The sequence below is a fragment of the Macaca thibetana genome, chromosome 20 (genome assembly GCF_024542745.1).
Source record: "Macaca thibetana thibetana isolate TM-01 chromosome 20, ASM2454274v1, whole genome shotgun sequence".
In the NCBI taxonomy this organism is placed as follows: Eukaryota; Metazoa; Chordata; class Mammalia; order Primates; family Cercopithecidae; genus Macaca; species Macaca thibetana.
Genome location: NC_065597.1, coordinates 71,099,275 through 71,116,748, shown reverse-complemented (window position 1 = coordinate 71,116,748; position 17,474 = coordinate 71,099,275). Strand labels below are relative to the sequence as shown.

The following is a 17,474-nucleotide window of genomic DNA, read 5'->3' as shown; positions in this document are numbered from 1 at the left end:
CATTTTTCTGGCTGGACACAATGGCTCACTCCTGTAATCCAAGAACTTTGGGAGGCCAAGTTCTTGGCCACAGGCCAAGGCAGGCAGATCACTTGAGCACAGGCAGACCAACCTGGGCAACATGGTGAAACCCCGTATCCACAAAAAATACAAAAATATTAGCTGGGTGTGGTGTGCGTGCCTGTGGTCCCAGTTACTCCAGAGACTGAGGTGGGAGGATCGCTTAAGAGCGGGAGGCAGGAGTTGCAATGAGCCTGGTGACCACACCGCTGCACTCCAGCCTGGGTGACAGAGCCCGACCCTATCTGAAAAATAGGTATATGTAATTGTTCTAACTACCAAATGGGGGTAAACCTAATACCAATTTCATGGGGCTGTTGCAAGGATGGGATGGCTGAATGCATTTAGGTCTCTGCTCATAGTGCCTGGCACACAGCCAGCCCTCAGACCAATGGCAGCTGGGAGTATTTGTTAGCCTTTAAGTGCTCTGGGCCTCAGCTCCCTCACCTACAAAAATGAAATTGTCGTCTCCCACCTGCTGTTGACAGGAACTGGGGACTAGATGAGACGACTGAAGTGTGCGTGCACACAGAAAGGCGGCATTCCTCGAAAGGTTGAACATAGAGCCGCTGCGTGACCCAGCAGTCCCACTCCTAGGATTGCACTCGAGATAAATGAAAACACACAGCCACATGAAAACCTGTATAGTACGCAAATATGCCTAGCAGGTATTCATATCATAGCATGGATGTTTATATTCATAATAGCCAAAAAGTGAAAACAACTGACAGAGGCTCTCCATGACCAGACATTAGTTGGGTGCTCCTCGGAATCCTCTCCCCAACCAGACCTCAACTTTTGGACTTCTGTGTCTGTCTTTGTGTCACCCAATTGTTTGTTTAGGGACAGGGTCTGTTCTGTCACCCAGGCTGCAATGGCACGATCATAGCTCAATGCAGCCTCAAAGCTCCTGAGCTCAAGTGATCCTCCTGTCTCAGCCTCCCAGGTAGCTGGAACTACAGGTGCATGCAACCATAACCAGCTGTTTCTTTTTTTTTAATTTGCTTATTGCCCAAGCTGCTCTCAACCTCCTGAGCTCAAGCGATTGTCATGCCCCGGCCTCCCAAAGTGCTGGGATTACAGGCGTGAGCTGCTGCACCCAGCCAGGGTGCTCAGTTTCAGCAAGAATTCTGTTGAATTGATTTAGCCAGAATCGCCCCTGCATATCTGACCAAATTTCACAACCCCCATCATCCTCCAGGTGATATTTGATCACCCTGACCTGCCCTCAGCAAGACTCTTGTTAGACTCAATTTAGCAAAGAATTACCCTACTCTCTTAGTAACTTTCCATCCACCAACAGCACCCACCTCCCACTGCTTGGCTATCAGTCTCTGTTTTCTCTTGTTGTATTCGGAGTTGAGCCATTTCTGTACTGAGGTCTCTTTTCCCCTATTGCAGTAGTCCTGAATAAAATCTGTTTTTACACCTTTAACTACTGTCCAGCTCTAGTTTTCTTTTTCTCTTTTTCTTTCGTTTTTTTTGATACAGAATCTCGCTCTGTTGCCCAGGCTGGAGTGCAATGGCGCAATCTCGGCTCACCACAGCTTCCGCTTCCCAGGTTCAAGTGATTCTCCTGCCTCAGCTTCCTGAGTAGCTGGGATTACAGGCGCACACTACCATGCCCAGCTAATGTTTGTATTTTTAGTAGAGACACGGTTTCACCATGTTGACTAGGCTGATCTCAAACTCCTGACCTCATGATCCGCCCACCTCGGCCTCCCAGAGTGCTGGAATTACAGGCATGAGCCACCATGCCCAGCCTCTTTCTTTTTTTTTTTTATCTTTTTTTAAGACACAGGGTCTCACTGTGTTGCCCAGGCTGGAGTGCAGTGGCGTGATCATGGCTCACTGCAGCCTCGACCTTCCAGGCTCAAGCAATCCTCCTGCCTCAGCCTCCTGAGGAGCTATGACTACAGGTATGTGCCATTATGCCCAGCTATTTATTTGTTATTTTTGTAGAGACAGGATCTCACTGCATTGCCCAGGCAGGCCTCAAACTCCTGAGCTCAAGCAGTCCTCCCGCCTTAGCCTCCCAGAGTGCTGAGATTACAGGCATCAGCCACCACACCCAACAGCTCTGGTTTTCTTTGACACCACCAAAATGTTCATCAACTGTTGAGTGGATAAACAACATGTGATCTCTCCATATGATGGAATATTATTCATTCCATAAAAAGGAACGAAGCACTGATCCATGCTACAACGTGGCTAAACCTTAAGAACATTCTGAGTGAAAGAAGTCATCCATTTCTCTCTTTTTTTTTTTTTTTTTTTTTTTGTCTTTTTTCCTTTTTGTGGAGAATAGGGTCTCGATATATTGCCCTGGCAAGTCTCTAACTCATAGGCTCAAGCTGTCCTCCTGCCACGGTCTTCCTGAGAGCTGGGATTACAGGCATGAGCCACCAGCCCCGGCAAAAGAAGCTCCTCCTAAGTGAAAGAAGCCAGTCACAGAAGACCATTTACTGCTTTTTTCTTTTGAGACACAGTCTCGCTCTGTCGCCCAGGCTGGAGTACAGTGGTGTGATCTTGGCTCACTGGAACCTCCACATCCCAGGTTCAAGCGATTTTCCTGCCTTAGCCTCCCAAGTGGCTGGAATTACAGCTGTGTCCACTACCACACCCAGCTGATTTTTGTTTTTATGGTACAGATAGGGTTTCACCTTGTTGGCCAGGCTGGTCTCAAACTCCTGACCTCAAGTTATCCCCCGACCTTGGCCTCCCAAAGTGCTGGGATTACAGGTGTGAGCCACTGCGCACGGCCCACTTATTGTGTGATTCAGTTTACATAAAATGTCCAGAATAGGCAAACCCATAGAGACAGAAAGTCAGAAAATAGATTAGTGGTTACCTAGGGCGGGGGGAGTTCAGGCGAAATGGGAGGTAAGTGCTAATGGGTACGGGTTTTCTTTCTCTCTCTCTCTCTCTCTCTCTCTCTCTCTCTCTCTCTCTCTCTCTCTCTCTCTCTCTCTCTCTCTCTCTCCCCCCCTCTCTCTCTCTCTTTCTCTTTCCTTCCTTGCTTCCTTCTTGCCTCCCTCTCTCTCTCACTCTCTCACTTTTTCTTTCCCTCCCTCCCTCCCTTCCTTCACCTCCCTCCATCCCTCCTTCCCTCCCTCCTTCCCTCCTTCCCTCCCTCCTTTCCTTCCTTGAGAGAGGGTCTCCCGGTATTGCCCAGGTTGGTCCAAACTCCTGAGATCAAGCCATCTTCAGTCCTCCTTCCTCAGCTTCCTGGGTAGAGCTGAGATTACAGGGGTGAGCCACTGTGCCCGGCTGAGTTTTCTTTTTAGGGTAATGAAATGTTCTAAAATTGATTGTCATGATGTTTGCAACCATCGGCAAATATACTAAAAGCCATTGAATTGTGCATTTTAAATGGATGGATTGTATGTTAGATGAATTATATCTTAATAAGGCTGTTATCAAAAAAGGAAGGGCAGGGCCACACAAAAAGTAACTCCGGAAGAATTCAGACGTGATGAAATAACAAAGTAAACGCAGGCCTAGAGACAGGACGATGTTCCTCATATTCCTGCCTCACTCGCTGTCAGATCAGGAGCCCATGGCTGTGCGGAATGGTATTATTTTCAGGCTTGCAGTGGAGCTGCTTGTGTCACCTTTTCCTGGGCAACGTTCACCTTCTGCAGAACGCAGCTCCTCCTCCCTGGCAACCGAGGCACACCTCTGAGCCTCACATGGGTACTGCAAAGCCACCACCTTTTATTTTTAGTCCAGACTTCACCATAACTGGGGCAGCAGGAGTGCTATAGGCCCGGGACATCTTCAGTGACAGGTGTTTTTCCACCTCGTGGCACCTGCTACCAGAAGACCATTCTCCCACCAGTGGGGGAACACCTGCTGGCCTTCAGCAGGGCCAGCCCATGGGGTTCCCAAGAACTTTTGCTCCTAAAAGTATGAAAAGCAGGAACTGAGCTGGGCGTGGTGGCTCATGCCTGTAATCCCAGCCCTCTGGGAGGCCAGGGCAGGCAGATCACCTGAGGTCAGGAGTTTGAGACCAGCCTGGCCAACATGGTGAAACCTGTCTCTACTAAAGATACAACAATTAGCCAGGCATGGTGGGGCATGCCTGTAATCCCTGCTACTTGGGAGGCTGAGGCAGGAGAATCGCTTGAACCCGGGAGGCAGAGGTTGCAGTGCGCCAAGGTTGCAGTGTCACACCATTGCACTCCAGCCTGGATGACAAAGTGAGACAAGAAAGAGAGAGAGAGAGAGAAAAGCAGAGCTCTTCCACTTTCTCTACAACCAGCGCCATCTGCTGGCAACACAGTGGCCCCGGGGATGTGGTGGAGTCCCTTCCTTGCCTTGCCTTTCCTGTCTTGCAGTTTGCGTTACAGAGACCGAGGGGTAATGTTTATCTCTCTTTCTTTAGTTATTTTAGGCCAGAGTTAAAATAAGAGCCGAGTATCTCATGGAGACCCCATTTTAAAAAGTGCGTACGAGTGTTAAGCTTGAAGAATTTTCACAAACCTCACTTGCTAGTGCAAGCAGCACCATATCAAGACAGAACACTAGCTGGGCGCAGTTGCTCACACCTGTGATCTCAGCCAAGGCAGGTGGATCATCTGAGGTGAGGAATTCGAGACCAGCCTGGCCAACATGGGGAAACCTTGTCTCTACTACAAATACAAAAATCAGTCGGGCAGGGTTGCGGGCGCCTGCGATCCCAGGTACTTGGGAGGCTAAGGCAGGAGAATCGCTTGAATCTGGGAGGCAGAGGTTGCAGTGAGCCAATATCACATCACTGCACTCCAGCCTGGGCAACATAGGGAGACCCTGTCTCAAAAAAATAAAGCAAAATAAAATAAAAAAGAGCCTGGCGTCTCCCGACTCTCTTGCTCCTCTCTCACCATGCGACATGCCGGCTCCCCCTCACCTTCCACAATGTGAAGCTTCCTGAGGCCTCACCAGAAGCAGATGTTGGCTCTGTGCTTTGTGTACAGCCTGCAGAACTGTGAGCCAAATAAACTTCTTTTCTTTATCATTTACCCAGTCTTGGGTATTCTTTTATAGCAATGCAAATGAACTCATGTACTCACTTTGCCTGTTTCTGTATTTTCTGTTATTGAGCTAGTTAGAGCATACAGTGGGTAATTATTATTTTTTTTTTTTTGAGACAGAGTTTCACTCTTGTTACCCCCGCTGGAGTGCAATGATGTGATCTCAGCTCACTGCAACCTCTGCCTCCAGGGCTTAAGCGATTCTCCTACCTCAGCCTCCCAAGTAGCTGGGATTACATGTGCCCGCCACTACGCCCAGCTAATTTTTGTAATTTTAGTAGAGATGGGATTTCACCATGTTGGGCAGGTTGATCTCGAAGTACGGACCTCATGTGATCCGCCCATCTCAGCCTCCCGCAGTGCTGAGAGTATAGTAATTTTCGTAATACAAAACCCCAGGGCATTTTGAATGCAGTTCTGCGCATCAGAGCAAAGACAGAGAGGTCCAAGAAGGTACCTCTCTCCTCCCATGTTCTCTGCTTCCTCCTTGGCCGCCTCTCCAGCATCAAGCTAATGCATTGTTGCCTTGAAAGCCTCAAATAATGTTCTCATTTTGGGAGATGCAGCTTACGTCAGTGAGCGCTTTGTGCTGGGGACCATGCCATACTCCTTACCTCCCTTCATCTCGACAAGGAACCTGCAGATGTTTACCTCCAGCTCCGAAACCTACATGGAGGGCTTAAGGCACAGGCTCAGGGGCACACAGCCCATGCCCAGTAGACCCCAGGTCTTGTGGTTCTAGCCTGATGATCACTGCCCAAGCTGCTCTCCTGGCGTGGGTGTGAGTCAGCACACGCTGAGGTGAGAGAAGAAGCTGTTATATTCAGGCCAGAATTTTTCTGCAAAAATCTTTATTTACACGCAGCAAGAACTGGGAAGGAGTCCATTGGAGCCGAGCCAGCAAAACCCAAGTGGAATCCATGTTGTTGGCCTTTTAATTTGTTTGAATCATTGCAGATTCCCAGAACTTTGATACAGAAAAGTGCTCAGGGTCGGACGCAGTGGCTCACGCCTATAATCCCAGGACTTTGGGAGGCTGAGGCCGGAGGACTGCTGGAGGTCAGGAGTTTGAGGCCAGCCTGGCCAACATGGTGAGACCCCCATCTCCACAATACTAAAAATAATTAGCCAGGAGAGGTGGTGCGCACCTATAGTTTTAGCTACTCGGAGGTTGAGGCAGAAGGATTGCCGGAACCCAGGCGTTTGAGGCTGCATGAGCTGTGAACTGCACTCCAGCCTGGGTGACAGTGAGACCCTATCTCAAAAAAAAAGTTCCCATATTAGAAGCTAACAACTTGATAAATTTTCCCAAACTAACCACACCAGCGTGCCCACTCCCCTGCAGCTCGGCTTCATGCTTCCTTCCAAGCATGAGGTCACCCAAGGGTAACCCCTCACCTCACCTCCAACACCTAAGATTTGTTTTCTCCATTTCGGGACTTTGTTTGTTTGTTTGAATGCGATGCACTCAGGCACCAAAGCTTTTTTTTTTTTTTGAAATAGAGTCTCACTCTGTCGCCCAGGCTGCAGTGCAGTGGCTTGATCTTGGCTGACTGCAAGCTCCGCCTCCCAGGTTCATGCCATGCTCCTGCCTCAGCCTACCCAGTAGCTGGGACTACAGGTGCCCGCCACCATGTCCGGCTAATTTTTTGTATTTTTTTTAGTAGAGATGGGGTTTTACCATGTTAGCCAGGATGGTCTCGATCTCCTGACCTGATGATCCTCCCACCTCGGCCTCCCAAAGTACTGGGATTACAGGCGCGAGCCACTGCGCCCTGCTGTTTGTTTAAGTTCTGGGATACATGTGCTGAACGTGCAGGTCTGTTACATAGGTGTCCATGTGCCATGGTGGTTTGCGGCACCTATCAACCCGTCATCTAGGTTTTAAGCCCCACATGCATTAGGTATTTGTCCTAATGCTCTCCCTCCCCTTGCTTCCCCCACCCCCCTACAGGCCCTGGTGTGTGATGTTCCCCTCCTTGTGTCCATGTGTTCTCATTGTTCAGCTCCCACTTATGAGTGAGAATATGCGGTGTTTGGTTTTCTGTTCCTGTGTTAGTTTGCTGAGGATGATAGTTTCCAGCTTCATCCACGTCCTTGCAAAGGACATGAACTCATCCTTTTTTATGGCTGCAGTTTGGGGACTTTTTATAGTAATGGTTTCATACAGTGTGAACCCTTTTATATATGTCATTCTGCTCAATTTTCTATCTATGAAAGTTGGCCAGGCGCGGTGGCTCACGCCTGTAATCCCAGCACTTTGGGAGGCCAAGGCAGGCGTATCACCTGAGGTCAGGAATCCGAGACCAGCCTTGGCAACATGGTGAAACCCTGTCTCTACTAAAAATACAAAAACTAGCCTGGCATGGTAGCATACACCTGTAATCCCAGCTACTTGGGAGGCTGAGGCAGGAGAATCGCTTGAACCCAGGAGGTGGAGGTTGCAGTGAGCCAAGATCACACCATTGCACTCCAGCCTGGGCGACAGTGCGAGACTCTGTCTCAAAAAAAAAAAAAAAGAAAAAGAAAAAAGAAAAGAAACTCATCCCACTATTACATGTAGTTGTCTTTGTTCATTCTCACTGCTGTGTCATAGTCTGTTGTTTGAATATGCCATAGTTGGATGGGAATTTTTAGCTAGTATGACTAGTGCTGTCACAAACATCCTTGTGCATGGTCTGTGTCATTTCCTTGTGGGTTCCGATCAAGGGCTGGACTGGCTGGGTCATAGTGTGTGCAATTTGTCAGCATTGCAGACCCTGCCAAACAGGTTTCCAAAGTCTGCTAATTTCTGCTCTGTCAGAGCAGATGAGAGTTCTGTTGTTCATATGCTTGCCAATGCTTGGTGTTGCCAGATCTTCACATTTAAATGCTAAATTATTCTAAAAGAAACATAAATGGTTACAATGTTACCATTTATTTTATAATATTTCTATCATTAATATGGCCCCATAGAATTGTCAGCTCCTTTGGAGCTATCATCCATTTAGCAAACACTTACTGAGCACCTACTGTGTGCAGGGATCTGTGTTCTGATACTAGAAAGAGAAGAAAGAGAAGGTCTCTATCCTGAAAGAGCTTCGGGAATGCCCTCTCTTCAGGTCTCAGCTCAGATGTCACCTCCGCAGAGGGGCCTCCTTGGGCACCTTTGCCCAGCCATTATCTCATTGTCTGCCTCCACGCCTGGCTGAAGAGCTCGATTTTGTGGATGGACTAGTAATAACCTCAGCAGAAGCATCTGCTGTGAAGTCAGGAACACAGGATTGATTCACCAGAACATCCCTGAAAATATCCCACTGTTCAATTCAGAAGGAGTTTTCCTGGACGCTTGCTCCCACGGTTCTAGCCGTTGGCAAGAGGGGCTGCCAGATCAGTTCTGGTCAAGGAGCGATTTGTGTTTTGTTTTGTTTTATTTTGTTTTATTTGAGATGGGGTCTCACTCTTTTGCCCAGGCTGGAGTGCAGGGGTGTGATTCTGGCTCACTGCAGCCTTAAGTAGCTGGGATTACGGGCACACATCACCATGCCCAGCTAATTTTTGTATATTTTTTAGAGATGGGGTTTCACCGTGTTGTGCAGGCTGGTCTCCGACTCCACTCCTGGGCTGAAGCAATCTACCTGCCTCAGCCCCTTGAGTAGTTGGGATTACAGGTGTGAGCCACTACGCCCAGCTAAGTTTTTATTTTGTAGAGATGGTGTCTTGCTATGTTGCCCAGGCTGCTCTCCAACTCCTGGATTCAAGCAATCCACTCACCTTGGCCTCCCAAAGTGCTGGGATTACAGGCGTTAGCCACGGCACCTGACTGCAAGAAATGTTTCCATCAGCACTGGCCTGGCATGTTACATATGTTGTTTCTAGCCCTGATGTTTTATTTCCCCATTTAGTGGAGAGGGAAGCTGAGGCTCAAAGAGGTTAAGTCATTTCCTCAAGATTCCACAGCTGGTGCAAGGATTTGCCTCCCCAACTACATGAACTCAATGTGGAATCCCTCAGCAGGGCTCCTGCTGTGTGGCATGGGCCGGGAATGTGGGATCACAGTGCTGACTGGGCTGGGAGTCAGGGCTGGTGTTAAGCCGAGAGCGTCCCTGCAGACTTTCCCAGGAGACAAGCAGGCTGGGATTCTCTTGTCCTAGAACTGACCAAGCAGAGCCTGACCATACCTCGTATCTCCACGCAGCCTCCTGGTCCTGTGGCAGCTGGCTCATGGCCATGTCCTTATGATGTCAGAGCAGGGCTGAGACCCTGCTTGGGAACACAGGGGTTATGTAGAGCCCAGCTCAAGCAGAGAGCAGAGCAGGGTCTGGGGAGGGCACCGTCACTTGGGCAGGGACATGCAGGGCCTAGAAAGGACAACACCTTTTTTTTTTTTTTTTTTTGAGACGGAGTCTCGCTGTGTCACCAGGACTGGAGTGCAGTGGCACAATTTTGGCTCACTGCAACCTCTGCCTCAAGCGATTCTCCTGCCTCAGCCTCCCGAGTAACTGGGACTATAGGCGCACACCACCATGCCTGGCTAATTTTTGTATTTTTAGTAGAGATGGGGTTTCACCATGTTGGCCAGGATGGTCTCCATCTCTTGACCTCGTGATCCGCCCACTTCAGCCTCCCAAAGTGCTGGGATTACAGGCGTGAGCCACTGCGCCTGGCCAACAATGCATTTCTTACCGCCTGGGCTCTCCTTCCCAGAAAATGGAACACTCGTCCAGGTGTGGTGGCTCACACCTGTAATCCCAGCACTTTGGGAGGCTGAGGCGGGCAGATCACCTGAGGTCAGGAGTTTGAGACCATCCTGGTCAACATGGTGAAACCCCATCTCTACTAAAAATACAAAAATTAGCTGGGCCTGGTGGTAGATGCCTGTAATCCCAGCTGCTCGGGAGGTTGAGGCAGGAGAATCGCTTGAACCCAGGAGGCGGAGGTTGCAGTGAGCTGAGATTGCACCACTGCACTCCAGCGTGGGTGACAGAGAAAGACTTTGTCACACACACTACACACACACACAAACACACATGAAAATGGAACACTGCAGGGGGCCTTTGGATGTGTCCAGAAATGAACTTAGTTCTTCAGATTCTTTTTTTTTTTTTGAGACGGAATCTCACTCTGTCGCCCAGGCTGGAGTGCGGTGGCGCAATCTTGGCTCACTGAAACCTCCGCCTCCTGGATTTAAGCAATTCTCTGCCTCAGCCTCCAGAGTAGCTGGGATTACAGGCACGTGCCGCCAGGCCCGGCTAATTTTTGTATTTTTAATAGAGGCGGGGTTTCACCATCTTGGCCAGGCTGGTCTTGAATTCCTGACCTCATGGTCCACCCGCCTTGGCCTCCCAAAGTGCTGGGATTACAGGCGTGAGCCACCATGCCCAGCCTTTTTTCTTTTCTTTTCTTTTCTTTATTTATTTATTTATTTATTCTGAGGCAAGGTCTCACTCTGTTGCCCAGGCTAAGTGCAGTGGCACAGTCATAGCTCACTCACTGCAGCCTCAAACTCCTGGCTTCGAGCAATCCTCCCACCCCATCCTCCTGAGTAACTGGGAGTACAGATGTGCGCCAGCACACCCAGCTAATTAAAATTTTTTTGTAGAAACAGGGTCTCACTATGTTGCCCAGGCTGCTCTCAAACTATTGGCTTCAAGCAGTCCTCCCGCCTTTGCCTCCCCAAAGTGCTGGGATTACAGGCGTGAGTCCCCACACCCACCCGGCCAGTACTTCAGATTCTTATCCCTTTGTAAAACCTGGGTCTTCCTAACTCCAAGAAACCTGTCTTCTGCCCGGATTCTAGAGAATTCCGAGGAGGGAGCTGCCTCTCCATCCCTTCCATATGTGCTTCTAGGAAAAAATTATCAGTCTCACATCACCAGAGGGCTCGAATAAAGAGGCTGCTATTCAAACATTCCTCCAATATTAACTGAGCACCTCCTCTGGGTGAGGCTCACCAGGGAGCACCTGCCCCACTCCAGACTTGGAAGTGTGCCCATTTCACCACATTCTTTGGTGTCCTGGCAACCAGAGACTCTGATCTGAGCTCCAGCCAGAACAGAGGCCATTCCTCCCTGACCGCTGTGACTCACCACCACCCAAGCCTCTGAGGACCAGTCCGTGTAGCTCTCAGGACCACTGAAAGCTATCCCTTGTCCTCGAGGACGTCCGGAACCCCAGCCCCACTGACCTACTCCGGCAGGATGAGCTTCTCACTCACGTTCACTGAACTGGCCAACATCGCCATCCCACAGTGCGGGGTGCTGAACTTCAAGGCCCTGCACCTCCTGCTGCACGGCATCTTGGAGCACATCCACATGGCTGAGCTCAAGAAGGTCCTCTCGGGGGATGAGGACTTCTTGCAGACCTCGCAGGTGGTCATCGTGCCCAGGGAAGGAGATGCCCAGCCCATTCTCAACCCCATGAAGAGGCTCAGCAATGTCTTCGACCATGTGGTGAGCCGCCTCGACAAGATGGAAAACCAGCTGGCCCTGCTGCAGGACCTGCCCTCCACCGCCCAGCTGCTGGAAGCCAGTCAGGGCACTGCCCGGCCCATCCAGGACCTGTGGCATCTGATCAAGCTCCGGAAGACGGTGGAGGGTCACGATGAAGTCATGGCCAAGGTACACCCCCAGCCTCCAGACACTTCCTTTCCCCCCTCACCACTTGCTGTCTCCAGGGACGTCTTTTTTGTTTTTGAGATGGAGTCTTGCTCTGTCGCCCAGGCTGGAGTGCAGAGGCGCGATATCGGCTCACTGTAACCTCTGCCTCCCCAGTTCAGATTCTCCTGCCTCAGCCTCCCTAGTAGCTAGGATTACGGGTGCCCGCCACCACACCCGGCTAATTTTTGCACTTTTAGTAGAGATGGCGTTTCACCATGTTGGCCAGGCTGGTCTCGAACACCTGATCTCAAGTGATCCACCTGCCTCGGCCTCCCAAAGTGCTGGGATGATAAGCATGAGCCACTGCTCCCAGCCTTCTCCTGGGACATCTTGTTGCTTATTCCGCCACGATGGGCCATCCCCTTATGCAGAGTGGGAAGAAGGCGGCTTTAGAGTCAGGCACAACCAAAATGCCAAGCTTGCAGCCTCCATCAAGTATTGCAAAGAAGTCAGACACAAAAGGCCACCCAATGTATGATTCCATTTATATAAAATGTCCAGAATAGGCAAATCCATGGAGACAGAAAGCAGTGGTTGCCAGGGGCTGGGAGGAAGAGAGAATGGGGAATAATTGCTTTGTGGATACAGGGTTTCCTTTTTGGGGTGATGAAAATGTTTTGGAACTTGATGGAGGTGATAGTTGTACAACCTCGTTGGTGTACTAAATGACACTAAATTGTTCACTTAAAAATGGCTAATTGTACATGAGGTGAATTTCACTGCAATTTTTTTTTAAGACAGGGTCTCACTCTGTCACCCAGGCTGGAGTGCAGTGACTCAATCATGGCTCACTGTAGCCTCGTCCTGCCAGACTCAAGCAATCCTCCCACCTCAGCCTCCCGAGTAGCTGGGACCACAGGTATGCACCACTGCACCTGGCTAATTTTTGTATTCTTTGTAGAGATAGGGTCTCCTCATGTTGCCCAGGCTAGACTCAAACTCCTAGGCTCCATTCATTCTCCCGCTTTGGCCTGCCAAAGTGCTGGGATTACAAGTGTGAGCCACTGCGCTCGGCCTTACCCCAATTTCTAAAAAATGCCTGGAAGAGCTACCATGGGAGAGGTACCAGAGTAGTCATGGTGAACAGGCACGCCCAGCCTAGCAGGGGAGATAGACACAAGTGAGTGGGAACCTCCAAGAACCAGTACTGTGAGGAGCAGCGAAGAGGCATTCCTTCTGTCTTATAGGTGAGGAAACTGACATTCAGAGGAGATCAGTGATTTGCTGAAGGCCCAGCAGCCAGTGGGCAAGGGAGCTGCGAGCTGAGGCGGGGCCTCTGATCCTGGCTTACCTTTGACTACTGACCCCTGCTAACCCCGACCAGCACATGGACAGTGTTCAATTACTGGCAGCCCAAGAAGAAATAAGAAAGGGAAAATAAGCTGGGCATAGTGGCTCACACCTATAATCCCAGCACTTTGGGAGGCCAAGACAGGATGATCTTGGAGTTCAAGACCAGCCTGGGCAGCATAGTGAGACCTCATCTTTACAAAAATAAAAATAAAAAAATTAGCCGGGTGTGGTGGCATCCACCTGTAATCTTACCTCCTCAGGAGGCTGAGGTGGGAGAATCACTTAACCCCAGGAGTTGGAAGCTGCAGTGAGCTGTAGTCACTCCCCTGAACTCCAGCCTGGGGGACAGAGCAAGACCCTATGTCTAAAAATAATAATAATAATTTGGCCGGGCACAGTGGCTCACACCTGTAATCCCAGCATTTTGGGAGGCCAACGCGGGTGGATCACCTGAGGTGAGGAGTTCGAGACCAGCCTGGCCAACATGGTGAAACCCCGTCTCTACTAAAAATACAAAAAATTAGCCGAGTGTGGTGGCAGGCACCTGTAATCCCAGCTTCTCTGGAGGCTGAGGCAGGAGAATTGTTTGAGCCTGGAAGGCGGATGTTGCAGTGAGTTGAGATCGCACCACTGCCCTCCAGCCTGGGTGACAGACAGCCTCTTGTCTCCAAAAACCATCCAGCAATGACTGCCTTCCTATCCCTGAAGGCAGCATGTCCTAGTCCTCTCTGAGCCAGGCTGTGCCCATTGATATGTCCAGCTGGATATCCCTGGGAGTCAGGGCCGTTTCCAGAGTGTTCCCAAGTTAACACTCTTCTCTTTCAAATTGAGGGAAAATTGGCCAGGTGCGGTGACTCACACCTGTAATCCCAGCACTTTGGGAGGCCAAGGCAGGTGGATCATTTGAAGTCAGGAGTTTGAGACCAGCCTGGCCAACATGGTGAAACCCCATCTTTACTAAAAATACAAAAAAAAAAAAAAAATTAGGCAGGCGTGGCGGCGCATGCCTGTAATCCCGGCTATTCAGGAGACTGAGGCACGAGAATCGCTTGAACCTCGGAGGTGGAGGTTCCAGTGAGTGGAGATCGTGCCACTGCTCTCCAGCCTAGGCGACAGAGCAAGACTCCATCTCAAAGAGATAAATTAAAAATAAATAAATAAATTGAGGAGAAATTGACCTAACATAAAATCAGCCATTTAAAAGTGGTTATTAAACACTGAATTAATGAAAATTCAGTGGCACATGATACATTGACATTGTTGTGCAGCCAGCCACCTCTATCTAGTTCTAAGCCATTTCCATCACCCTGAAAGGAAACCCTGTTTCCCCATTACTCCTCCTCCCTGCAATCCCTGGCAACCACTAATCTGCTTTCTGTCTTATGGATTTGCCTATTCTGGGCATTCCATCTAAAGGTGTAATCCGTATATTTCATAGAGACAGAAAGTAGATTAGTGGTTTCCGGGGGCTTGGGAAGAGGGGAACAGAGAGAGACTGTAACAGGGACGGGATTTCCTTTTAGGAGAATGAAGTGTCTTGGAAGTAGATAGTGTACCGTGTACCAAATGCCATCAAATGGTACACCTCATTTTTATTTTATTTTTATTTTTTTGAGACAGAGTCTCACTTTGTCCTCCAGGCTGGAGTGCAGTGGTGCAATCTCTGCTCACTGCAACCTCTGCCTCCAAGGGTCGAGTGATTCTCGTGTCTCAGCCTCCTGAGTAGCTGGAAATGCCACCACGCCTGGCTAATTTTTCTTTGCATCTTTATTATATATATATAAAATATATTTTATATATATATATTTGGTTTTGATATGGAGTCTCGCTCTGTTGCCCAGGCTGGAGTGCGGTCGTGCGGTCTTGGCTCACTGCAACCTCTGCCTCCCAGGTTCAAGCAGTTCTCCTGCCTCAGCCTCCTGAGTAGCTGGGACTATAGGTGCCCGCCACCACACCCAGCTAATTTTTGTATTTTTAGTTGAGACGTGGTTTCACCATGTTGGCCAGGATGGTGTTGATCTCCTGACCTTGTGATCCACCCGCCTTGGCTTCCCAAAGTGCTGAGATCACAGGCATGAGCCACTGCACCTGGCCAATACTAAAATATTTTTATATTTTTATACTTTAATATTATGTGTATTTTATCACACAAAAAAAGCAGAGATTGGCAGAATAGATAAAAAACAAACCAAAAAACATGACCCAACTACTATATGCTGCTTGCAAGAGACACGCTTAAGATTCAAAGACACAAATAGGGCCAGGCACGGTGGCATGCACCTGTAATCTCAGCTCTTTGGGAGGCTGAGGCAAGAGGATCACTTGAGCCCAGGAGTTGGTGATTGCAGTAAGCTCTGATCGCTCCACTGCACTCCAGCCTGGGTGACAGAGTGAGATCCTGTCTCTGCGAAAAAAAGACAAGACACAAATAATTTAAAAGTAAAATGATATAAAAAGATATTCCAGCGGGGCACAGTGGCTCACCCCTATAATCCCAACACTTTGGGAGGCTGAGGTGGGAGGATCACCTGAGGTCAGGAATTCAAGACCAGCCTGACCAACACGGAGAAACCCGTCTCTACTAAAAATACAAAATTAGCCGGGTGTGGTGGCGCATGCCTGTAGTCCCAGCTACTTGGGAGGCTGAGGCAGGAAAATCGCTTGAATCCGGGAGGCGGAATTTGCAGTGAACTGAGATCGTGCCACCACACTCCAGCCTGGGCAACAAAAGCAAAACTCCATCTCAAAACAATAAAAAAAGATATTCCTTGCAAGCAGTGACCAGAGGAGAGTGGGATCTTCTCAGACAAGACAGACTTTAAGACAAAAATTGTTACTAGAGGCAGGGCTGCCGGGGGTGGCCGAGGGCAAGTTATGAGGGCCTTGCAGGCAGGATGGGTGGATACCGGATCCAAGGTGGCGACGCCCCAGAGGCAGCTTGCCCTCTGGCCTGCCTTGATGGATGAAGGCTTCTAAAAAGCAGGTCAACAGGGCAACCCACCCAGCTCACAAAAGGCACTCGTGGACAGGTTCAGACCTAGCTGTACAGCCTTCAGGACTGTGCGCCGCTGAGGAATGTCCCTGTCATTAGAGAATCTTGCCTTGTCCCAGCCTGACTGAAGTTGCCCAAGGTTCCCACAATGACCCATTGAAGAGGGTTGCCATGGCAGCTGGTTCTAGAATGGTGCAAACTGCATAGTTTACTGTCTGCACCCACCGACTAGTGAGGCTGCCTAGGGGTCACTTGGCAAATGTGTTTTACAGTGTTCCTTTCGCAGGTCCCCGTCTGCCTCCTTCAGGCCTCGGTTTTTCTTTTTTTTTTTTTTTTTTTTTTTTGAGACGGAGTCTCGCTCTGTCGCCCAGGCTGGAGTGCAGTGGCCGGATCTCAGCTCACTGCAAGCTCCGCCTCCCGGGTTCACGCCATTCTCCTGCCTCAGCCTCCCGAGCAGGTGGGACTACAGGCACCCGCCACCACGCCCGGCTAATTTTTTGTATTTTTAGTAGAGACAAGGTTTCACTATGGTCTCGATCTCCTGACCTCGTGATCCGCCCGCCTCAGCCTCCCAAAGTGCTGGGATTACAGGCGTGAGCCACCGCGCCCGGCTAGGCCTCGGTTTTTCTCCCCTGTAGTGATAACCGCTTGCAGCTGGCCTCACAGGAGAATACCAGGGATGATGTCAGCTGCTTGTTGTTGAAACTGTCTCGTCTAACCCTGTTTCCATAACATTGTGGGTCCAAGGCTTAGGGGATTTTTTAAAATTGTAGAAAACCTTTAATTTATTGATCTTTTTGAGGGAATTAGATGCATCACCACTGCATTACAACTAAGCCATTAATCCTGCAGCTTCTTCAACATTAACTGGTTCACTTTCATGATGCCAACGGGGAATCAGTTCTTTCTACAGATGTTCAAGAGAAAGGATTGCCGGGTGCGGTGGCTCATGCCTGTAATCCCACCACTTTGAGAGGCTGAGGTGGGAGGATCGCTTGAGCCCAGGAGTTAAGACCAGCCTGAGCAACATGGCAAGACTCCCTTTGTACCAAAAAATTTCAAAATGGGCTGGGCATGGTGGTGTGCCTGTAGTCCCAGGTACTCAGGAGGCTGAGGCAGGATTGCTTGAGCCTGGGAGGTCGAGGCTGCAGTGAGCTATTATTAATATTACAGCCTGGACAATGGAACAAGACTGTCTCAAACAAAAAAAAAAAAAGAGAAAAGCCTTTTGAGAAGTGTGCAAGTTCTTTTATATATTTACAAAACCTTTATTCACTCTGTTAATTTTTTTTGTTTTTATTTTTAAGGCAGGGTCTCACTCTTTTGCCCTGGCTGGGGTGCAGTGGCACGATCTCAGCTCACTGCAGCCTCAACCTCCCGGGCTCAACCCTTGAGGCAATCCTACCACCTCAACCTCCTGAATAGGTAGGACTACAGGCCTGTGCCACCACACTAACTAATCTTTGTATTTTTTGT

At 49.5% G+C, this 17,474-nt stretch overlaps 1 protein-coding gene across 2 annotated transcripts in view; it reads left to right on the top strand.

Moving 5' to 3' along the window:
• Positions 1–1,887: 1,887 nt before the first annotated feature.
• C20H16orf96 (chromosome 20 C16orf96 homolog) overlaps positions 1,888–17,474 on the top strand; it is a 52,288-nt gene continuing 36,701 nt past the window's right edge. Inside the window, exons 1-2 of one of the 2 annotated variants that reach the window (XM_050774227.1) lie at positions 1,888–1,979; positions 10,855–11,674. In XM_050774227.1, coding sequence (XP_050630184.1) covers positions 11,255–11,674 — 420 coding nt within the window. In that variant the 5' untranslated portion in view covers positions 1,888–1,979; positions 10,855–11,254. Of the gene's footprint in view, positions 1,980–10,530; positions 11,675–17,474 lie in introns of those variants that run through there. The other variant, XM_050774228.1, reaches the window with a different exon arrangement.